We start from the raw sequence: 24,400 nt of genomic DNA, 5'->3' as shown, positions 1-24,400 counted from the left end.
AAAATGCTCACTGTATTAAAGGGCATTGTTGTTTCTTATTTCTAACTGGGACATGTGTACTGTAAGTATGGAGACTGAGGACAGTAATACATAAATGAACACAGCTATAATGAATGAATGACATGAAATGAATAATGAATTTGATATTTCATCAAGAGTCATTTTTGAGAAATTGATTGCTTTTTCAGCCATTAATGGTGTTTATCTTCTCAGCATCGGAGCAACTGCTCAATTTACCTGTGACGAAGACCATGTGCTGCAAGGTTCCAAAACGATTACCTGCCAGCGCGTAGCCGAAGTCTTTGCTGCTTGGAGCGACCACAGACCTGTCTGCAAGGGTGAGCGAGGCTTCTGAAGAGCTAATAAAACAGTTTGATTAAGGTGGTGCCTCTGGATATAGGCTCTATGCAGATAGAGGAAAGTTCATTTTTGTTAATTATGTATGAAAGCCTTTGCTGCAGCACTCTACTTTTCCGTTCCAAAATGCTCGGCCGGTTTTTCTGTTTCGTAATACCTGGAGCACCTTTTAGAATTTGATTAATGGAAATGCAGCTAATAGACCTTCTCTCTACTTGTGCAAACAATATATTACCTTTCTGTCATATTACAATGCAGGAGTTATTGCTCTGCTTTCTGAGCATATTTATTGTGAATTTTATATTCCTAGGACTGATTTCTAGGTTTTGTAGTGATGATTTATACTTTGTATACTGTATATTAATATATATATATGTTTTTTCAAATGATCAAGGATATTTTTAATCTGTCTTTACTTAATGTGTATATCGTCTGCGTCTTCATGTTTATTTTTATACTGTTGCAGTGAAAACCTGTGGGTCGAATCTGCAGGGACCCTCTGGGACTTTTACATCTCCTAACTTCCCTATCCAGTATGAGAGTAACTCCCAGTGTGTGTGGATCATCACGGCCAGCGATCCAAACAAGGTAGTAAAAAAGAGTCAGTGGTCTTCTCTTGGATCAAGTCTAATGAAAACCCCTGTTGTCATGTGAGGACCCAATAATAATAGGCCTTTGGATCAAGAATAATTTTTCTCATCTTCCCTTGTCTCAATTGACCAATTACTCTTAGATACAGTAAACACAACACACACTTACAGTCGCTATAACAGTGCACAGTACAACCTAAGTTTTGTGTTGTACTTATTTACATCTGCTTCACAGCATAAAGAAAGCAGTTACTTCCAAGATAAAAGTACCAGATACTGCAGATATAGACTAGAGGCATGATGAGGGCCACGGTTTCCCTTAAAGGTGGTGAAAGTAATAATCTGACAGGAGAGAAAAAGTGCAATCCTTACCTGCAATTCCATACTACCTCAGAGTAGTCTCTTTTCAGTGTACACATCGTATGTATAAAGATAAAATAATGGCTCAGAAGGAGTTCAAGGAGGAGTAATTTGGTGTAAATAAGTGCAATAGTCCCTCATTAGTTATATAATAAACACAAATGGACAATCTTTTCCTGTTTCCCCAGCACGTAAACCTTCACCTTTTTACATTAGAAAACTCTCCCTTCCTGCAGTGTAGAGCATTTGTCCAGGCATCCCCTCCCTGGATACGTATTTATGTATGCATCTATTTTCCAAGGGCTTCCCAAGGTGGGAAAAGGTTACATAGAATATGCATGTATTTTGACTTAAGTTCATTGTTACTGTCCCTCATTAATGTACATAGATGTAGCGGATTGCATTTCGGTTCTCACTAGACCACCCATTTGACCGCGGCTGTTGGCAATTGAGCGATTCTCTTCATTCATCAGGGGTAACAGAAATGGAGAGAAATAATGATCGAATGAGGCCAGCTTTTCCCCAAAGTGAAGAGGTCAAAGCTGTTTTCCTAATGGTCATTACTGCTCTCCTACATCAAATCTGGCTCTCTATTGGTATTCCAGTGAGTCATATACACAGGGGTGTCAACTAAGTGCTATCCTGATAATAAACAATAACTAACCAACTAGCACTCATTCAGAACTCACTAGGACTGGCAAGTGCCATAGCTTTGTGCCGCCGTGCCCTCTCCTAGGCAAACAAGCCATTGACTTGGCACTGAAACTTGGTCCATTAGTGTTATTATGGTAATTATGCTTATGCGTGCATTGTAATGAGCCTGTTATGCATGGATATTGTGCAGACATTGTCCTCCCCATGGCCAGAGAAAGGGATGCTTAGGATGAGCAAGCAGCCATCATATGTTTGTCATCAGCAGATGTGACACTCACGTCATTACAACATCCTGTCTCTCATCACTAATCCATGTAGGCAAAGTGTAGGCTGGGATAATGTGGCTTTATTGTGTACTGTCTCTGTAGTAGACTCAATTTTACATGATTATTATTAGTGAAAGCAGCTCTTGCCAGTGTGATCAGTTAATATGTCATCTTTTGTGATGTTAAGTGCATTTGTTAAGGGAAAAAAAGATACACCAGTGACAGCTGACAAAGATGTCTCAAGGGTGAATGTGGACAGGCGATTAAAAATTTTGGACTCATAAATTTGCCCTGCCATTTTTGGTTCTTTGTATTTGATTTGTGCTCTAAAGTAATGTGAAGAGATGCTGCTGTCAGTTTCTATATTGCTTTGAAGGATGTTTGTGGTGTCCTTTGTTTGCGGGGCAGTATGGCATGGACATGCACTATTTGTCAAAGCCTTATTCTATAAACAGTCACAAATTTGATGTGAGTTGAGTTTTATGTTTGCCTTCCATTTTCTCTTTGTGCCATTGTTGACTTGAGTTTTAGGGGTAGTTTCTGCATAATTCATAAAAGTATAGGCGATATTATGCAGCTATCTGAATTATGACATCGGAGGAAGTCTTAGGTTTTTACAGGATTGTTTGATCAAACATGTTGCTGTCTGTTTGCAAAAATGTGTAACACATTACATAGGCTTGCCTCCTTCAGTTTAGCTGTCTCCAGAAACACTCTCCCTAAAGGCAAAGTTATAGAAATGAGCAGCCATGTTATGAATTTCATATAAATGAGCTGGTGGATTATTTGTTAATAAAACTTGGGTAGCATTTGGAATTTCTGCTCATCTGATTGAGGGTTTGGCTTATATAAGTGAATACAATGAATAAGACCGACTCAGAATGTGTGGGTCGGTAGAGATGTGGCTTTGTATCACTTGGGTACAGTTGAATGGCCTCCAGGTATAGATGGTGGGGCTTTCAGACTCGTAGTTTTGTTTGTGTGTTCATGAATATCTATAAAATGTTGCTGACAGACAAATTGTTTAACATGTTTACATATGTACACAAACTATCTGCACCCTACATTGACTGACTCGGATATATCTGCTCCAATAGGAATGTTCGTAGATATAAAATAATACTCATAAGCACTGCCATGCTGCATGTTAACACTTATCAAAGGACAGATTATGAAAGTGACTTATATTTTATTATAGGTTATTCAGATCAACTTCGAAGAGTTCGACCTAGAAATTGGGTACGATTCGCTAACTATCGGAGACGGAGGGGAAGTGGGAGATTCTAAAACAATAATACAAGTGTAAGTACTACATACATTACTTCATTGGATATATATTGTACTATAATATTGCTTATGCAATCAAATATGTTGCAGAACTGGTTAGATTTTATTTTACATAATGTTGTGAAGCCACGATATGCAGAAAACCTTGAATAAATTCAGTGACAGCCCCTTTTTAAATGAAGGCTTGCTTTGTTGAAACAAACTGTAATGCCCTATAATTACTGTTATGCTGTTACACTATGTATATAGCACAATGTCTTTTTGTTTCAATACATTTTACATGACATTGGACATTATTTAAAATACACTGTGTGATGAGATAATGTTTGAAAAGTGGGCTTTGATAGTATTGTAACTTTTGTTGTTGCCCTGTCTGCAGGCTGACTGGGAGCTTTGTCCCAGACCTGATTGTCAGCATGTCCCATCAGATGTGGCTTCATCTCCAGTCTGATGAGAGTGTGGGCTCGATTGGCTTCAAGATCAACTATAAAGGTACACAGGCTTTAGTGCTGATATCATCTCTCACCGTCTGCATTCATGTCTGTGTCTGAGACTCTCTCGTTCAGTAAAGAGTCCATTTTCCTGTCAGCCTTTCTGTCCTTCTATCGGTTTGTCTGCCTGTCTCTCACTCTCTTCTCTATCTTCTTCTAAAGAAAACTTCCTTGACCAGGCTCTCAGACTCTTCACATGGACCTTTATAGATAATGTTAAAGAAAAAAAAGTACCTCAAAGTACTTGGCTTGACTCAATCCTCTACTTTCCCCTCTTTCCATCCCTTCGTCCTCCTCTCCTCTCCTCTCCTGCCCTCACCCACAGAAATTGACAAAGAGAGTTGTGGTGACCCTGGTACACCTCTGTATGGCTACCAAGAGGGTAGTGGCTTTTTAAACGGAGATGTTCTGCGCTTTGAATGCCAGTTTGGATTTGAGCTCATCGGGGAACGGATGATAACCTGCCAGAACAACAATCAGTGGTCGGCTAATATCCCCATCTGCATATGTGAGTCCAATACATGCTTTTTTTTTCATGACAGCAAATGAAGCAATTACTTATGCGCTTGGAAAGTTCACAATGACACTGAGCTATTGGAGGATTAATTACAGTGTTGTTAAATGACCATGCCGTGTGTTGTGTGTAAACAGCAATATACATAATCTAAAATGGGAAATTGATAGCATGTGGTGTTTCTTGTTATTTGTGGTTGATTTGAAAGAGAAGAAAGTAGGGTACACACTATTACGCTACACAAATACTCTGGAGAAGGGAAACCTGCATTATACTGTACATTGTCCTTTCTCAAGACAACCTAAACCCCTCCAGTGAGTTTCACTATACCTAACCCATATCCATAACAAAAATCTAGTACTCTGTGTCTTCAAGTTAACTGTGTCCATTGGGACAGTGTGCAGTATTCCGGTGCACCTTTATTGCTGTATGTCTGTATTTTTATACACTAACTCCAAAGTGCTCCATCCCCCTTACAGTTTCATGTTTCTCCAACTACTCAGCACCCATGGGAGCAGTGCTGTCTCCGGATTGCTGAACTAGTTATTCAGTACTGACATTGTTCTGTACTGAACTTTGTACCTGATCCTGTCATGGCAGAATCCGCACTGGAGATTGTCATGTGGCCAGGGAGAGTTGCTGTAAAACAAATAACCTAAGCAGGGATATTTAAGTATTTTAATCATTACTAATATACTTTGCCCCCTCTATCACACAGTCCCCTGTTTCTCCAACTTCACTGCTCCCATGGGGACGGTGTTGTCTCCTGACTACCCGGAAGGCTATGGAAACAACCTCAACTGCGTGTGGCTGATTATCTCGGAGGCTGGCACCAGAATCCACCTGGCCTTCAATGACTTTGACCTGGAGCCTCCCTATGACTTCCTCACTATCAAAGATGGTGACCAGTCTGGAGCCACAATACTAGGGCGCTTCTCAGGGGCCGAAGTTCCTTCCCACCTGACGTCCAACAGCAACGTGCTACAGCTGGAGTTTCAGGCTGACCACTCTATGTCCGGGCGAGGATTCAACATCACCTATAGCAGTAAGGGACTGTTTGATCAATCCAAACGATCGTATCATAATAAAGAATTTATAAACAAATAATTGCATCCATCTAGTGTGAGTGTCTCAAAGCAAATATCTACACTTTTTAAAAAACTTATAAACAATTAACCAAAGAAAGGAAAATTCTATATAGTAAAGTGCAAACAAATTACATCTTATATCTTATTAATAGTAAAGGATGAGATGAACTTCAGCCGGATCTGTAATTTGTGTGTGAATGTGCATGTTCTCAGTCACAAAGCATGCTCTTGTCCCTTTGTTCTGTGTAAAATACAAGTGCAAAACAAAAGCAGCCACGGTAGTTCTTTTTATCCTGGCGAAGCACAGCAAGCTCTAAATACAGAGGTTACTGTCACCCTCAGGTGTACAGAGCAGACCTCTGTTAGGTTTTTTTTCTCTTCTACGGACAGCTACATCCATTTCCCTTATCTCCCTACTCCTCAAAGACCCCATTTCTCATTCACACAAGAGCGTTTGTCACTAGATCTTGTTCTCTTTCTTCTCATTACAAGCTTTCGGACGTAATGAGTGCCCTGACCCTGGCATACCGTTGAATGCCAGGCGCTTTGGGGACAGTTTCCAACTGGGGAGCTCCATCTCTGTGGTTTGTGAGGAGGGCTTCATCAAGACTCAGGGGGCTGACACCATCACATGCCATCTGGAGGAAGCCAAGGTGATGTGGAGCGGACTCATTCCCAAATGTGAAGGTACTGAAATGGAATAACTAATAATTCTGTGGTTGGTGGACAGATATGCCAACTATTGAGTTAGGAAGAGAAAGACAGAACAGAGGGAATTTTGATTTAAAAAGAAATGTGAGTGGGTTATGTGGAACATGCAGTCCACCCAAACTGGGCTACATTTATCTCGTATTATTTTCAGGTATTTGTGTAACTCCAGCCCTTTAGTGACTCATCTTATATTTCTTTTCTTTCAATGTTTTTCATGTGGGTACAAAAAGATTACAGAATGGCATTATCTTTGAAACAACTTTTCTCTATCTATTTTCCTCCTCTCCTCTGATTTATTTATATCTTTAATTTATATATTTATCCTCCCCGTCCCTCCCACCATTCCTCCTCCTCCCTGCTCCTCCAGCTCCTTGCGGGGGCCACTACTCAGGGCCATCTGGTGTCATCCTCTCCCCGGGGTGGCCAGGCTACTACAAAGACTCCCTGAGTTGTGAGTGGGTCATTGAGGCCGAGCCGGGAAGCTCCATCAAGATCAGCTTTGACAGGTTTGTATGACAGTGCTGCAACAACTCGGCTGTGTTCACAAAGATACATACCAACTCACACACACACGCTCACGCTCACACACACACACACACACACAAAGACACAGACAAAAATCTGAGACCGCTCACAATCCCTTATGTACGTATATCCACCTACTGTACCACATGTGAGTTCTACTATACTCAACCAAACACAGACACACTCTGCGTATATACACACACACACACATAACATGTGAATTTACACACACACTGTATATGTGCACAAACACAGAAGGCATATCCTTAATCCTGGAAGCCTCTGAGTTAGAAATAGAAAGTCTGAGGAGGTGGAACGCAGTCCTGGACCTAGTTTCCAAAAATGTTGAAAGCCTCGAGTAATTCCTTATTTCGCTTACTGGCTCCTGCTCACTTCCTCAGAGAACTGCAATATAAAGAAAAAAATTTGTCTTGCTTTAAGATCTTATTTCTTACCATTTTAAGAAGCAAAACCATGAAATTTTCATATTTTATAATCAAGGCTTTCTCAGTGCTGACACACTCCTTTGTGAAGAAACAAAGACCTACTTTACCTATGATTTTTTTTTTTTTGTGAAATGAGCCCAAATCTTTTTGCCCCTCTTTACTTAACATTTGTTAGAATTAAGTTTTCTTATGCCTAGTTAATGCAGTTGATAGTGGCATTATATTGGGGAGTCAATATGCTTCTTCTTTTAAGCTCTTTGCATTATCCACAATACCAACAGTGATATTGGATCTCTGTGCTGTCACTTGTTTGATGATGTAGAGACCTGAGGGTGACCACGGATCCATACCAAGTCAGATTTCCAAGACACTCATTGATCTTATACTATTGCTATAATTGGAGCACTTGCCGTGCAAGCTATTCTTCTCATTTATCTCCTCAAAATTAGACTGTTTTCTCTGCGGACACAACAGGCTAAATGGCTTCAAACTGACTAATCTGTTAAAGCACTGTCAAGTATTGTTTTGAATACAAATAATTATCTATTCTGTAACTCCCTCTCTCTGCTCTCTTTACTTTCAGGTTTCAAACTGAGCTCAGTTATGACTTCCTGGAAGTGCATGACGGCCCCAACCTGCTCTCTCCTTTGATTGGCTCGTTTAATGGAACCCAGGTCCCTCAGTTCCTGTTTAGTAGCAGTAACTTTCTGTATCTGCTTTTCACCACCGATAACAGTCGATCAAACAGCGGCTTCAAGATATTCTATGAAGGTGAGAGCATGCTACTATTGCCTGCATGCACTGCAAAACATGAGACTGGATGAGTTATGAATGCAAAATATCTTTGGGATGGTAAACAAATATTCTTGTTACTGTTCAGAGGATTTAAGAAATCAGTTTTAAAAGAGATATGTCAAATAAAGGAAAGAAAAAAAGAGATGAAAGTCCAAGTATGCGATGATTATTCACTCCAAATTTAAATAGGTCTGCCTTTCTTGTAACACTTGCCTAAACTACGTGCCAAGACCAAACTGAGGATGTGTTTGAGGTGGATTTCATGACAGGAGCACCAGTATTATACAACTTGACTCACTGAGCTTCGGTTCTCAGCATGAAACAAAATGTATTCAGTTTAGGTACGGGGATAAAAATTCAAGAGTGAGACTACAGAATTTTAAACATTGCTCATTTTAGAGGGAGATCGATGTCAACACTGCTGTTGTCAGTTTTATGTTAGCACTCATGTAAAATCTAAAGTACCTCACACAGTTATTTCACGTTGAGCAGCAGTTTGAAACTCCCATTGTTTGCAAGGCCTTTTGTTTGAGAGGCTAGGGAATGGCTCCGGGGCGAAATAAAAGCCAAACCGCAGGACAAAGTCGGCTGTACATCTTAATCAGTGCAGCTTATTGATTATCATTGTGCTGTAGATGTAAACAAATACTGAAAGTAAATAGCAAAGAGTTCATTGGAATTGTGGAATTTATGTCAGCAATGGACTTGAAGGGACCTGCCCTAAATCCCAGTTCCCAGATTCACTGTTTTGCTATCCAAATGTGTTCTGGCACTTTACCTTCCCTTGTTAGGCGCACCAGTAGCCCCAAGTTTAAAGATGCAAGCTAGAGGAGGAAGGTTGTCTTCAAGTGCACAGACTGACTAAGAAAATCTGGGCGAGGAGGGAGAACTATTAGCTCTCAGAGGTACATAATCGAATACTCTGAATAACTACCGTCTGGGTAAAATCTTCTGCTCTCAGGGGAGTTTGCGTTTTTATTCTTTCCACATCATTATGCATGGAGTGGTAGTCTTTGAAAAATCAAACAGAAAAATACTCTGGACATAGTGTGATATATTTTCACGATTGTTTGCACTAGGACCATTACCCTTGTCACTCAGATGTGATTCATAAAACAGAGTTTGTTATTATGTCTGTATTATTGACTGAAAGCAGACCACAAGTGCCTTTGTCTTATTATGTTTCACTCTCAAGTGCATTTCTCTTTTGTTGATGAGGCTATTGAAAAGCAATAACAGTAAGATCATATTAGTTTCTTCCATTGCAATTTAGGACATATCTTATTGCTGAAATGCTTTGGGGAAACCCAGCCTAGTTCATTTGTAAAATTGGTCTTACAAAGTAGGGCTGTTGTGAATTATGCTGTGAATAAACTGAGGCAAAGAAGAATTGCATCATTCCCTTTATATGAAATAGATAGCTTCTATTCAGTTACAAAAAATACTGCAAAATGTCATCAAATCATATTCAGGCCCACATATTCGATGTATGTTTTCTATAATTTCATTCCTGACCATTTATTATTTTTGCATTATTTTGTCCCCCAATTTCCTGCACCCTAGAGGCCCGTACCAGCACTGATCAATGAATGCTTTACTTCTCTAACATGTTCAGGCAAAATTCACATGTTTCCTTACTAAAAATATCAACTATTACTCAAGGAGAGCAAGCCAAGTTTTCTACAGAGGCCAGGCAGTATAAAGGAAGAGCCCTGTTATCACACATGAACAATTAGTCTGCCTGGGCTGTTATACAGGTTATTGATGCTGACAACTGTAATCTATAGCTCACAAACTATATGGTACAACTGTGTTACACTTTTAACTATGTCATTTATTGTCAATAATGCCGTGCCACATGGGTAAAAGTAGTTTCTGCTGGCTATGTAGTAGAACTACACTTCTCATAATGGATTAGAATTTATTACAATGTGGTATTGAACCTTTTCAGATTGACAGTATTTGTTTGACTTGCTGAGAGTGTAGCTGGAGCTGTTTGCTTCTGCAGTGGGTGCAATTTTACATAAATGTAACATTGTGGGCTGTACCTTTTAAATGCACTTCATGCTGGGCTCACAGTCACTGATGCCAGACATCCCACAATGAACAGTGTACTATTTATATACTGTTTGCTGACATGTCTAAGTTCTTTGACTGGGTCAATCACCTGAAACTACTGCAGTGCACAAGAAATTGGACTACAACCGGACACCGCTGAAAGAGAACAAAAAGTGATACCTAGTTGCACCTTGCATCTTTGTTAATATCTGTTCTGAACATGCAGTGGGGTCCAAAAGTCTGAGACCACTAGTCAAGATACTTCTATTTTGCATTTGTTTCGAATGTAATTCTATCTTTTCATTACAAATGATATCAGTTTAGCAATATGAGTAAAAAGTTCTATCTTTTAAAAATGTACAGTACACACAAGTTTGTGCAAAACCTGATGACCCATGTTATCCCAGCAGGATTTGACAATGTTCCAAAGGGTTTCTTGTGATGTCAAAAGGTGTTTGGCTTTCTGAGTCTTCAATTGCCCCCATAAATAGCTCAATGGGGTTGAGGTCAGGTGACTGTGGAGGAAAGTCCATGACAGTCAGGACTCCTTGGTCTTCTTTGTTCTTGCAAAGCTTTGAGGTGTGTTTGAGGTCATCGTCCTGCTGCAGTATGAATCCCTTTCCAGCTGGTATAGCATGTCTCTGAGGAATGGAGTGGTACTTCTCCTTGGTCAGGGTGTAGTCGATTTGGTGCAGGTGTCCAACTCCAGAGTCGGGACACCCCCAGACTTGAATATTCCCACCACCATGTTTCACTGTTGGTTTGATACACTGCGGTATCATTCTCTCTCCTGTTCGTCTCCTTACATACACCATTCTGTTCCTGCCATAAATCTCAAACTTGGATTCAGTAAATAGGAGTTTTCGTCATCCACAGTAAAATGCTGGTATTTCTTAGTCCACCCCAAGTGTTTGGCCTTTTTCTTCTTCTGAGAAGTGGTTTAGAAACTGCTACTCGTCCTCTGAGACCACTACAAGACAGCCTTCTTTTGACAGTTCTTGTGTTCTTTATTTAGCAAATTCTGTTTCTGTGATGAAGTTTCTTTTCTATCCATCAGGGAACTAAGCTTGATGTATTGATCTTCTGATGGTGTGGTCACTTTTGGTCTGCCTGATCGTGCTTTGGATACAACTGATCCCGTTTCTGCAAAGCGTTTTAGAGTTCCATGCACTGCCCCCTTAGAAACCTTTAGTCTAGCCAAGAATTGACACTGAGAAAGCCCCTCTTTGCTCAGAATAACAGTTTGACGTCTGACACTTTCACTTAGTTCGGATGCCATGTTTCCCACTATCACCATGCTACTTAGTAAGCAATGATCTGCTGGAAACTTGAGGCACAGCTATATTTATAACAGGTGAACGCTGGCTGCAAGCTGAGTTACTTGAACGAGCCTCCTGTGAGTAGATCAAATCCACCTGAGTGTCATCTGAACGCATGCTTCAATGGAAGGGCTACAACTCAAGGAAAATTTGACTTTTTGTACAAATAAGATTAAAATACAGGTTCTGATAATGCTATCTTAGAATAGCCTACCCACCAATGACCTGATAACTGCTTACACAACTGTTGCCAGTCAATGCTTAAAATCTGCATATTTTTAGAACATCAAAAGCAAGCCTACTTGGAGGATATCCAAACGGTAGTCCTGGAAATCACAGGGAAAAACGGGGGCATCTCTTTGCAGCTTGCATCACTGAAGATTAAGAGGGAGCTGGAACTACTATGCAACCAGCTCATTCTAGGAGCAAAGCCAGTGGACAAAAATATTTTTATGAAAACCAGAAGTGGTGGTCCAACACATGCATAGAACAGGAGGAAGTATACTTATACAGTTTCACCGAGGTCATATCCCCAATTCTCTCTCTGCATGAAATGCCTGCCCTGTACTCCTCCTCACCACCTACAACATCTACTTTTGACCTCTTCTTAGTGGGTGACTTGCTTAAATGTAACAAAAAAGTGATAGCATGAAGATGAGGCCTTGTTTTCTTTAACACCAGAGAAACTGACAACACTATCAAGGTTATTTAGAAAGAAACTGTCAAACATCTCAGAAGTCAATGCAATCGTGCTTTTTTCTTTAAAGTCTCAACTGTGTCGTGTTGCTATTCTCTGAAATGTGTTACTTTTTCTGTGCACTGTCTTTTGTTCGTCATGTAATATATTCTTCCCACTTTTGAGTGAGCATGAGCGAGCATTCATTTTTAAAGTTATTAGTCAAAATAAAGGTCAAAATAAGTCTCTTACTTTGGAAAACTTGCCTTCTATATTATGAATACAACCCGAGACCTACCTTTGTTGTGATGATTGTAATAACATCAAAGGTACTGTCAGCTCTTTTTTGTATGAATGCGGCCTAGAGATTTTACTGATTGCAAAAATAGAATTGACATTTCATCTTTCATGAATGCTGAATGACTTCAACATACCTCTGTACTGCGACAGTCATATTTTATTTGCATAATCAAGAGCAGACCCTCCGCTACTGTATAAATAGTTGAACAGAATCTGACATACTGTGTGACAGAATGGAAAAACATGCAGTCACTTGCACAATATTGCTGCACTTTATACATAGTCCACATGTCACAATACAATGAAGATGTATGGCTTGGTAATCATCATCATCAGTCACAGTAACAAGGCAACAAGCCCATAGATTAACACAAAATCAAATACAACAGTAGATAAATTCAGTTGCCAAGGTGAAGATGTACAATTCTCTCAAAACCTATTCAAGAAATAACAGTTTGATGTTAATTTCTCTAGTGGTCACATTGGACACGTACTCCTGTATGGATCCTGGTATCCCAGTGAATGGAGTGCGGTTAAGCCATGACCTGTCCATTGGCTCCACGGTGTCCTTCCAGTGTGACCCAGGATACAGGCTGAGCCACGAAGAACCACTGGTTTGTGAGAAAAACCACTTCTGGAGCCACCCACTGCCCACTTGTGATGGTACGTATAGGAAATGTTATACTTTTTTGCATTGCCTTCCAGCATAGGCAACAGTCTCATCCATGAAATATATGACACATGAGTGAACGCTAATCTTATTTGTAATATCCGTTTTTTGTACTATTTTGTTTTTTATGCTCTTAAAATGACACTGTATGACATATGGTCCATTTGTAAACTTTAGAGCTCAAACACTAAAACACAAGGACCACCCTTCTTGGCCTTGAACATGAACGTTAAAAGTCATTGACAGTGCATCTAATGATTGACCTGGTTATGACTTGATTAGTATGAAGTATTGAATTTTATACAGCCCCAGATCAGCTTATTAGGATGTCTGCATTATTTTGAGAAAATACGCTTGAAGAGCCTATTTGCATGTACAGTATGTATAGTCTGGAAGAGTCATTTAGCCACAAATACTTATGGGATGCTGCCACTAGTAACTGGCAAGAGGTTTCTAAATTGATTTTGCTAAAGGTAGCTGGGTTATTACAGCAGCAGCTTTCATTGCTGTATTTATCCAAACTCAAACGCCCCCCCCCCAAAAAAAAAAAAACATGGCCTTGTGGGCAAGAGGTAATGACACAAGCATAAGTGACTATGAGTAGCCCACAGCAGGTCTGACTAACCAAACAGACTCTTGTCAAAGTGTCTTTTATTCAGTACAGAGCCAGTCCTTGTGTGAACAACTTACTTGGGGTATAATGAATCATGTGCTACAGAAGACAGATTATGCTCTACTTCAAAGCATGAAGTTCAGCATGTTCCTGATAGTTCTGATATCTCACATTATCTCTCTCTCGGCTGTGTTTGTACAGTTTTGCTTTTTGTGCTGTTTAGAAGCACACTGAAGGACAATTGTGGCGATTACTGTTGCAGCATGCAAACCGTAAATGATGTGTCTTAGTCACCGATCACTCAGTCGAAAGAATATAACGAATAAAATACATGCGAGAGTAGGCGGGCGCACCATACTGTACATATGATGCAGTGCCATGCTATACAGCTCCAGCCTAATGGATGTCCTGAAAATTCATTTTATATCTTGGAGCATTGTCTTGCCTAGGTTTGTGCCAGACTGGTGCCAAATGCCTTGGCTCTCTGCCTATGGAGCTTCTAAAGTAGATAGTTTGCCAAGCGTACTCATCCACTTTTAATGACTTTATGTAATTTTGGCTCATTAATAAAATATTTGATATAATTTTGTTGGTGGGTAAGGATTCAGGCCTTGATGTGTTGAGCTTGCTGGAGGGCCCAAGGGTGGAGGGAGAGAGGATAAGAGGGGGGTGGGTGTGTGCAGCTGTGGAGCCTCAGGCATCTCAGTGATCCTCCAAAACATCATCTGACATGCATTACTTTGAAAATATGTACATGCACAAGAGTTCTACTTCTAATATTTGTCAACGATTGCTGTTTTTAAGGAAGGCATCTGGGCATTTGGCTGTAACACCACCATTCAGGCCAAAGAACACACAAACCCACACACACAGACTCAAAGAAAGAAGAAAATAAAACAAAACAAAGCTGGTCATATTTCATAAATGCTATATTTAAAAAGACCTGTTAGCCTTCAGACCTAGCATTAACCAGCAGCCAATGAGGGTAGAGATTTATCTCATTAACTTCCTTTGATGAGATAAGGTGCTTTCTGGCAGTTAAGTATATGTCAATAGTCAATATGTATGAGAGTCATATCACCGACGTATGAGTGCTGCTCGTTTTGACAACCCTGCCTATCACCTCTCTGTGACTGCCCTACATGGTGGGTTGCGGCTGAAAAGTAGCTGGACGCTGCCCTGGGGTGATTGTTTCTCTTTGGAAAAAATTCAAAATCACTTTAAAGTCCCAATCAAAATGAAGGCCAATGCTCTAATCCGCTGAATATGTTTGTGTCAGTTCTTTTGAATTGTAAGTAAATTTAATGGATTATCATGTTTTCTGACAATGTCTTTCAGTTTAAGATGCCATAGGAGAGGAGAAAATATGGATGGATTGCTGAATTAATGAATAATTTATTGTCCTGGCAGTAGGGCAGGTTTGGAGAGAGAGGGGGAAAAAAAACATTGTGTTGGCAGAATTACAGGTACTCATAAAAATAGCAGGACAGGATGTGATATGACTCAAATGCATTATTCATTCAAATCGCTCCTCTGTCTTCAGGTGAAAGATTTATTGGTTCATTTACAATTTTTCTTCTTTCTTTTTTTCAGCAGTTCAACAGTTACCATTCATTATCTTCCCTTTCTATTCAGCATCATGTGGTGGGGATATCAGGGGACCTGGAGGGATCATCTTATCACCTGGCTACCCGGAGCTGTATCCTAACTCTCTAAACTGTACCTGGACTGTAGAAGTCAGCCATGGAAAAGGTAGGAAGACCCCACTAATTTTAAATGACGTATGCATACCTTGCATACTAAAATATACGTTTTTATTTTGGTTCAGGAACTCTCAAATATATTTATTTTGTATTTTTAGTAATCATCCACATACTACACCTCGTTTATTTTTTATAGTCCTAACCACAGTGACACACTCAATGTATAAATTAAATATTATAAAATGAGAAGTGCGTTAAGCATATATCTTACTTGAGCAGAGATCATTTAAATGCACTGACTTTTTTCATCTTTGGCAACTGGCCAGAATGTGCGTAGGGATAATATTACACTCTGAGGTGTTCACTTATTGAACAATTAACTGTGTGAGAATCCAGTTTAATTCGTAGTTCGTCTTTATCAGCAGTTCTTCCTCCACTTATTTTACATATTTGAGCCAATGTGGTACAGTAGGCTGCTTTATACATTCCTCAGTTGGATAACATTTTACACTGTTAGGAGAATATTGCATTTTATCAATTTTTCACCTAGCTCATTTAATTTTTTGATGCACACATTTTTTATTGAATTAGTTTAATTCTGTTATCAGAGCGCTCACTGTCAGTTATGTGATCAGTAACCAGTTCTCTGAGACATTGTTCATCATTATAATTTGAAAAGTACTCTGACCTTATCTCTGTGCCCTAGCACCTAGCTGTATTATCCCTATATTTTACCATAGTGTTTCATGTTATCGTCCTCCAAAAGGTCCATGGAAATGCCATATTGTACCCTTTGTACATTACCAATTGATCCTATTGTTAAAACCAGCACCTCTAAAGAGTCGCCTATCAGCATACTTCCCATCAGGGGGTCTCTTCCCTGCATAAAGAAATATATCAAGCTCTTACTTTATATGTGAAAACAGATTATGAATCTTTTATCATGGCACTGATTTACCTTGTATATTTTTATCCTGTGGCTACAGACTGGAAGACAAATGTATGCTATGTAACTATTCCACCAACATCCCGTACCTACTCTATTAAAATATTGGGATGTCCCCTCACGGGGATGGCTCTTGATTAATTGATCATTCTCCTTTAGTCTATGTAATATAATTGCTGTTTTACAGAGCACAATCAATCATTTCATTTTGTTTTTTATTTTATGGCCATTTAGGACTTTCTTTATCAAGTGAGCCAAACATTGCGGAGGACATTATAGAGGCATATTCAAACAGATTCAACAGATGGCATTAAAGTGGCAGTGCTTATTGCACTGAAAAGCAGCCAACTGGCCATCATGGATGGACTGAAGATGTTGTTATTGGGTCTGAGTTACAGTGTGAAAATAGAAGCAGATCTTGTTTTCAACCTAAAAGTTAAATAATAATTTGCTGATAGATTTATAGATTTCCTTTGCTGCTGTTGCAGATTTTCTATCATCAATCATGTGAATCTGGATCATTGGCCTGCAAGGACAGTTAGCGATGTGTTGTCCTCAAATTTAAAAGTTTTACAAGATTGGCAGATGTTAAAGTGTAGGAGATACTGACTAATGCAGTGGTGGAAATCCCACCTTTAGTTTCCATAGTTTAAAAAAGACAAACATTTTCACTCTTAATGTTTCAAGTTTTCTATCCACTTTTTGAAATTGCTTTTCATCTTTTTTGTCTCTTTTTAAATGTAACATTTTCCTTTTTTCATTTCAATTCACTATGATAACTTTAGTAGGATTAATTTGTCCTCATTCCTAGCGCTGCTGTAAGGATTAAAGCATTTATTATTTAATGAATGAAGAATGCGATGTGTAGATGGATGTTTCAGCAAGCTAAACCCAAATTAATACAACCGATTTTTAATCATGATAATGACATTTGAATTTATAGTTACAATTAAAATTGAATAATAGTCACATTCACTTTGAGGCCATTGCATTAAATTTCAAAGTCTGTGCCCTACAATATAAACAGCAAATCCATTTCTTAACCTCATGAGTCAGTATGGACCTGAAAACGTGAAATTTATGCATTACATATTCTATTCAAAGCCTTTTCTATATCTTTATCAGTGATTCTTAGTATTTTCCCCAAAACCTTTAACGCTGGGCTTTCTTATTTTCTCCTCCAAGGTGTCCAATTCACTTTTCACTCCTTCCACCTGGAGGATCACCATGACTACCTACTGATAACAGAAAACGGCAGCTTCGCCCAGCCTCTGGCTCGACTTACTGGCTCAGAGAGGCCTGCACCGGTTAACGCCGGCCTCTTTGGGAACTTCAAGGCCCAGCTACGCTTCATTTCTGACTTCTCCATATCGCTGCAGGGATTCAACATCTCCTTCTCGGGTATGAAGGCATATGAGGGTTCTGCCCGTAGGATGCAGGGAGGGGGAAGTATTGGTAGGTGAGAAGACAGCAGGAACAGGGAAGGTTTTTATAGAGGAAAGGGGGATCAATTGTGTGGAGGAGGCAGAAGGGAGAAGTGAGGATGCTGAAAATGTGGTGGGTGGAGTTGTTAAGTAGGAGGGTTAGAAAGCAAAAGACACTGTGACAGACAGAAAGAGAAAGACAGCTCGTTCAATGATGAGATCAAAAGTGCTAAGCCTCTCTAAATCGTGCATAAAGTAACATATGAGGAGAGATTTGTCGGTCAGAATGGGAGCAGGCTTAAGGTAGACCATGCCTCAGGCTGTGCTGATCAGAGGAGGATAATTAAGAGACAACGAGGTCACGCAGGTAGAGGGTGTCTGACCGTGATGGGAATGATCATCAAAGCATGCCATGTGGGTCAGTATCCTGAGGAGAAGGAAGGGAAGGGGTGGGGTGGGGGGGGCTGTACAGAAATAATGGACCAAGGAATGGAGAGAGAGAGAGAGAGAGAGAGGAAGGAGATGGAGGGAGATGGAGAGAGAGAGAGAGAGAGGAAGGAGATGAGACAGATGGTGATGCTGAGTGAGCTGGGTTGATAGAGAGGGCGGGGAGAGAGAGAGAGAGAGAGGTGGGAGAGAGGTATAGTAAAGTAGGAAAAAGGAGAGAGAGAGTCTTCATGTGCGTTCTGGCTAAATGTTTGCCTGCTGTTCGCTGAAGTGAAGCATAACTTATGCAGTCATGAATATTCATGAAATTTAGTTTGTCAGTGTGTGTGCGTATGTCCTTGCATGCTCTGTAATTAGCATCTATAGATTTCCTGATTAGAATTCATTTTTTAACCTTTTATGACCTTTGATGAAAATTTGCCAACGCTGTCAGGCCACATCCTACAGTAGGGTGCTCCTGTAACGTTTTGTTGTGTTGAAATCAATAGCCCTACGTAGTTCTGCATACTGCCAAATACAGGCCGTGAGAAGAATGCTGCCCGGAGTAAAACTTATTCTTCCTATGCAGGCTGAGTTGCATCTCCAATGATAAGGCCACCAACAGCCCATGTATAATAATATTGCATGCAGGGTGGCCTAGTTTTTAGAGACCCCATCCGTCTTCCAGACATCCAGGGTTCAAGTGTTTGGCATGGATCCCAACCGGATGAAGTGTCCTTGAGCAAGACACTTCACCCCTACAAGCTACAAGATTGCTTTCTTTGAGTTTTTTTGAAGGGAGCAAGAGAACAGGCAGATTTTTCCCATGGGGATTATCAATATCAAGTATAAGTAATAAATCATTATAATAGTGTTATGGATAAGACAGCATTTTTACTTGTGCAACTGATTATTTTTTCTTGTTTCCAGAGTATGATCTCGAACCCTGTCAGGATCCTGGAACGCCTCGGTTCGGCTGGCACACAGGCTCCAGGTTTGGCATTGGGGACTCACTGGCGTTCTACTGCAACACGGGTTATCGTCTGCAGGGGGCGAGGGAGATTGTATGCTTGGGAGGTGGCCGCCGTATGTGGAGTGCCCCTCTGCCAAGGTGTGTGGGTACGTGGTCAGCTGCTTTTATTCTGTTTTCTTTCCTGTTTGTGTATGTGTATTGCTGAATTTATGCTGCTCAGCCGATGTCAGGTTTTAAATGTATTTGGCAGAGATATAAACTTTTTATTAGACATTAAAGAGCTCAGTGGGATTGGATTTGCTTAAGCAGACTACAATTAAAAGCTCAGACCTGTGATTAATACTGATGTGAGCTGCTGGGTTAAAACTATCCTGGGAGGTCTCTTTTTCCACTGAAGGTTGCTTCAAGGGCAAGTCAAGGGAGATGAGTTCAGGGACAATACTAATACAGAGAAGCTCAATTACAGTATTTACACATTTTAAGAGCTGACTCCAGAGATGTAGCTGTTTCATAGCGGAGGCATTTAAACTAGTTCATCACACCCGCTGATGGAGTGCTGTATTAGCTCAAGTGCTTGGAAACAAATAGCCAAAATATTTAAGTAGGGCTTGTAGTGACTTATTTTAATTGGTAATGACTTTTAAAGTAGGCATGCTCTTGTTTTAAAGGAAAACAAATACATTAAAAGTTGTGTTATGGGTTGCTTGGTATATATAAACCATGCAGAGAAATATTGATGTCTGTCCCCTTCAAAGTCCATAATTGGCTCTTTACTTGTTGATTCAGAACAGTTCATTTTGGAAAGGGATCTTCTCCTCTTTTGTTGGCATGGTGCAAGAAAGAAATGAAGCCTGTAATGTTTTTACACTGAGCCTTTAATAGTCTACACAACATTTCACAATGTGTCAGCGCCAGTTGGTAATGATTATTATGATACCGAAGAAGGACACTTAGATTAATCAGTTATCACGATCTTCCAAATAAGACATTTTAATGCATACATTTATCTCTTTAGTAACAATTAATGAACCAGTTACATAATGTCAATCAATTTTACTGTATTTATTCCAAGTCTAGTCTTTTTTTTGCAGTGCCTGTTGTTGTTGTTGTGTAACTGATTATGTCTATTGTCTGTGTTGGTTTTCTTGTAGCCGAGTGTGGATCGACAGTCTCCAACAATGAGGGAGTTCTTTTGTCACCAAACTATCCAGTGAACTATGACAACAGCCACGAATGTGTGTACAGCATTCAGGTCCAAACAGGCAAAGGCATCAACATCACTGCCAGCACATTTCAACTTGCACAAGGTGACATCCTCAAGGTAAAGACACAATGCAGCCGCTCTTCTTTGATGACTGAAAATAGACAAATCAACAAATAAACACAGGGCTTTGGAACTAGGTCAAATCAATTTGTGTCATTTTTAATGAATGTTTAAGTATATGAGACAGGTCCTGATGCTTTTTATTATGTACAACATGGGAAACTAGAAAGGGGATTCAGGAGAAAGCACCAGGCAAAATGCAGAATTGTTTTGCCTTGGAAGTCAGAGCAAAGGTCAAATGGCAGCAGCAGCATCAGCATCATCCCTTTGGGAAGGAAGGGATTCAATTCTTTGCTCAAGGGCATTTTAACAGTTTTGGTAGGCACCACAGATGTGATGCAAATGACTATGTAGTCCCCAATTCACAGCTGGAATGCACTCTTTTTGGGATGCAGATGTCTTGTCTAATGCTCCAATTAACAGAGCATTGTAGCCTACTATCTGTGTTTCTAGTAATGGAGTTGTGTAGACAGTAATCTCTTGTACTTAGTCATTTTATGAACATCTGAAATGTGGAAAGATATGCTTTGAGAGCTAAACTGACTTGAAGAAAGGGAAAAACAAAACAAAACAGAGAGGGCCCCCATAGTATTTCAAAGGAAAACCTAGTGCCTTGTATTTCATTTCTTGTTATTTCACAGATGTCAGTCAGGGAAGATTAGGTATACTGCTGGAAATTCATACTTGCAATTTTAAAAGGGTGCTTTTTTAACATAATAATAACTTCCATTAGGTGTGTCGATCAAAAAAATCTGTAATAAAAAAGAATAACAAATACAGATTAAAAATGAAATTATGTTTTGTAAAAATCCACAAAACATAAAAAAACAATGTACCTTACTCCTTGCATGGGGAATGCGCTGCTTTTAAACTCTCATTAGATTTTATTACTTAAGTATTGAAGAGCATCTAATATTTGTTTGATAATTGCTGTTAAATAGTCTTTTTTGTTTGACATCATGAATCTCACCAACTGCCTTGTTAGTTCCACTCTACAGATGCTCAGTAGCAAATCAATGGGAAGAATTATGGTCACTCCAATGTAATTTTCACATCCCATTTAGGACATTGGCTTTGCAATAGAGGTGCCATATAAAACAGAGGATATACAGTACTAATAGCTTCTTTTTAATTGTGGCTCTCTTTCTTCAGTATTAATATTTAATTCTTAATATTATCATTTTTTACATTATTGTGGGTATTTAATCCTCCATAAGCAGCAAAACTCTCCATCATGTTCTTCTCCGTCTCTGATCAGGTGTATGATGGTAAAGACGGTGCAGCCCCACTCCTTGGCACTTACACAGGCACGTTGATGCAAGGTCTGTCCCTTACCAGCACCTCCAACTATCTGTGGCTTGAATTTTACTCAGACCAGGAGGCAACAGCAGCGGGGTTCCGGCTCATATACCACAGTAAGTCACATTTCATTTCCCTGGGGGAGGAGGGCCCTAAAGCTTTTCCAAATGAGTGAATTTAGCCTCACTTCAGGAGCCAGGCATTTCAAGAAGCAGAATTTTAAAAGAAAATTTTAATTGACCCTCACCCTGCTTCACTGTGTCTTTCACTGTCAGGGTATCCATTAAACACAGCATGGTGTTTCCGCGCCATTCCTGCAGGAAAATTAGCTTTTTTCTTTCCTGCCTTTCTCCCCCTCTGTCTCTCTCTATGTGAATCCCTTTTCTCTCTTTTCCTTTTGCCCTCCACTCCTGCAATTAGCGTCCATGCCTGCCTAACTGTACCTTGTTAAAACAGGTGAATTATTGTTTGGAATCTGTGTGTTTGTATGTGCTTGAACTGTATATAGTGTGTGCTTCCACATACAGTATGCGTACAGCATACAGTGCGTGTGTGTGTGTATTGAAAGTTTGGGTCATTGTTGGTGACCAATAATAGATGGGTTTTGTTTCTCCCCTTAATTGGCTTGCTGACTGTGTATTGTTGCTAACCGTTTCTAATTTATTACTTTGACGCGAGAATGTTTTGGTGACACTGCATTTTGCAGTCCAATTTAAAGTGTTTTTGTGTTTCACCTGCAATTGAGCTCTCTGAATTCTTTTTGTCTACCAGTGTCTACCTAGTTAGTGAGAATGGCAACAGGCCAAGTGCTGTTTTGACATGAATAGTGTGAAAGCAAAAAAGTTTTTAGTTAACTTGAAGTTACTCAGCCCACACTGGCAATTTTCAGTCTGTGATAATTACACCAAATGTGCCAGGTACAAACAGTTATATTACGGCTTAAATAAAATAATAGTGTTACACTAGAGTTACTCATGGTTTTGGTTTTGCATTCTGACAGACCTGCAATAATAATAATTATAATAATAAAAGGAACAACAGGAATGTGTCTTCATTTACAATAACTAAATAACATAAGCATCTAAATGCAACTACAATTAGTTCAGAGGAAATTATGGTTTAATTACAAGCTACCTTTTGAGTTACAGAATTACCCATAATTAAGTATCACATAATTAGATTTCGTTTCTGATTTTTCCAGGGATGTGCACAAGGTAAAAAGCAGAATATGAGCTAGCACCCTTTATCCATCTCAAAGTGCAGCCTTTTCAACCTGAATGAATAGCCCTTTTCAAATTTGAGAGGACTGACTGATGTATGAACAGCACGAGGGCAGGAGAAGGTGGGATATGGGCCGCTTAAATCTTGTCTGAACATGAAATCTGATCATGTTTTCATGACTCTTCTACCAAAAGTGCTGAGGTAATTTTCTAAATGTGAGCAGTAACTGCTGGAGATTTATACTGGGCATGACACTTCTAATACTACCATAACATCTGGCATGGGCATGGACCTCGCTGTGAGAAGAGACCATAAATCAGCAGTGCTGGGTTTATGTGCGGCCACTGTTGCTGCATAGCAGAACACTTACATTTAGTACCTGAAAGAGAGAAACGCATATAACGGCCACGGTCAAGTTCAAACATGGTAACCCAAGCTTGTTTATTTTATTTCTTTTGTATTACCCCAAAGTGTTACGAGGGGATTGGCTGTTTCTCAATCGTGGTAAATGTCCACACTCAATTGAACATTTAATTGTGAACATCTAATTGTACTCTCTGTCTAAAAGGAACCTTTTACTGCCGAGTCATATAATGGGACTGTAAGCCCAGCCCTCATCTGTGCTCAACTGGAAATTAATTCTCAAAGCTTAATCAATAAGTCTTTACAATACAGATAAATGGCTCTGGTTTACAGAATTGCTGCTCCTGTGGACTTGGTTTTAAATTCTGACAAGCAGTTCTGTGTTTGTATGTGTTCATGGTCTTCATGTTGTCACTCTTCAACTCATATTCTTCTCCGCTCTCCTCTCCTTCTCCTCACCATCGTACTCGTTCAGGCTTTGAGCTGTCCCACTGTGATGATCCAGGTGTGCCGCAGTTCGGCTTTAAAGTCAGTGACCAGGGTCACTTTGCTGGAAGTGCCATCACGTTCGGCTGCAACCAAGGTTACACTCTTCACGGCAGTGGCATACTGAAGTGCATGACAGGGGATAGAAGGGCCTGGGACAACCACCTGCCATCATGTATAGGTAATCCTTTTTGCCTATGTCTGTATGCTGTCTCAGTGTTTAGTCCTAGACACTCTGTCTCCCGGTCTCTGTCCGTCTCTCTCTTTCTCTCTCCTGTAGTAGCTTGTATTATTATTCAGGCCAGGCACACTGTCAACATTGTTCAGCTAGGTGTTAATCCTGAGGATTTATCCCGAGATGATTTCTACTTAATTGAACTGTGTTGAAAGAAAATACGCTGCTTGTCATTTTGTAAGAGTATATAAACAGCTCAGATGTTTTATTGTGAGTCATTGATCTCTGTGTGTGTTCTTGATGCAGAGCATGGCTGTGTAGAGTCATTAAGAACACTATA

General features: G+C 39.8%; 1 protein-coding gene across 1 annotated transcript in view; it reads left to right on the top strand.

The window, feature by feature from the left end:
* The window catches only part of LOC139289917 (CUB and sushi domain-containing protein 3-like), a 201,014-nt gene that overhangs the window by 61,803 nt on the left and 114,811 nt on the right, over positions 1 to 24,400 (top strand). The window contains exons 10-25 of the mRNA XM_070911585.1: positions 214 to 338; positions 824 to 945; positions 3,426 to 3,529; positions 3,894 to 4,006; positions 4,331 to 4,513; positions 5,238 to 5,564; positions 6,100 to 6,294; positions 6,686 to 6,824; positions 7,873 to 8,060; positions 12,912 to 13,100; positions 15,356 to 15,472; positions 17,555 to 17,770; positions 19,150 to 19,338; positions 20,344 to 20,513; positions 21,775 to 21,931; positions 23,875 to 24,066. Of these exons, the coding sequence (XP_070767686.1) occupies positions 214 to 338; positions 824 to 945; positions 3,426 to 3,529; positions 3,894 to 4,006; positions 4,331 to 4,513; positions 5,238 to 5,564; positions 6,100 to 6,294; positions 6,686 to 6,824; positions 7,873 to 8,060; positions 12,912 to 13,100; positions 15,356 to 15,472; positions 17,555 to 17,770; positions 19,150 to 19,338; positions 20,344 to 20,513; positions 21,775 to 21,931; positions 23,875 to 24,066 (2,726 nt within the window). The remainder of the gene's footprint in view (positions 1 to 213; positions 339 to 823; positions 946 to 3,425; positions 3,530 to 3,893; positions 4,007 to 4,330; positions 4,514 to 5,237; positions 5,565 to 6,099; positions 6,295 to 6,685; positions 6,825 to 7,872; positions 8,061 to 12,911; positions 13,101 to 15,355; positions 15,473 to 17,554; positions 17,771 to 19,149; positions 19,339 to 20,343; positions 20,514 to 21,774; positions 21,932 to 23,874; positions 24,067 to 24,400) is intronic.

The sequence above is a fragment of the Enoplosus armatus genome, chromosome 9 (assembly GCF_043641665.1).
Source record: "Enoplosus armatus isolate fEnoArm2 chromosome 9, fEnoArm2.hap1, whole genome shotgun sequence".
Classification (NCBI taxonomy): Eukaryota; Metazoa; Chordata; class Actinopteri; order Centrarchiformes; family Enoplosidae; genus Enoplosus; species Enoplosus armatus.
The sequence above is the reverse complement of the archived record's forward strand: the minus strand, read 5'-3'. Positions and strand labels throughout refer to the sequence as shown.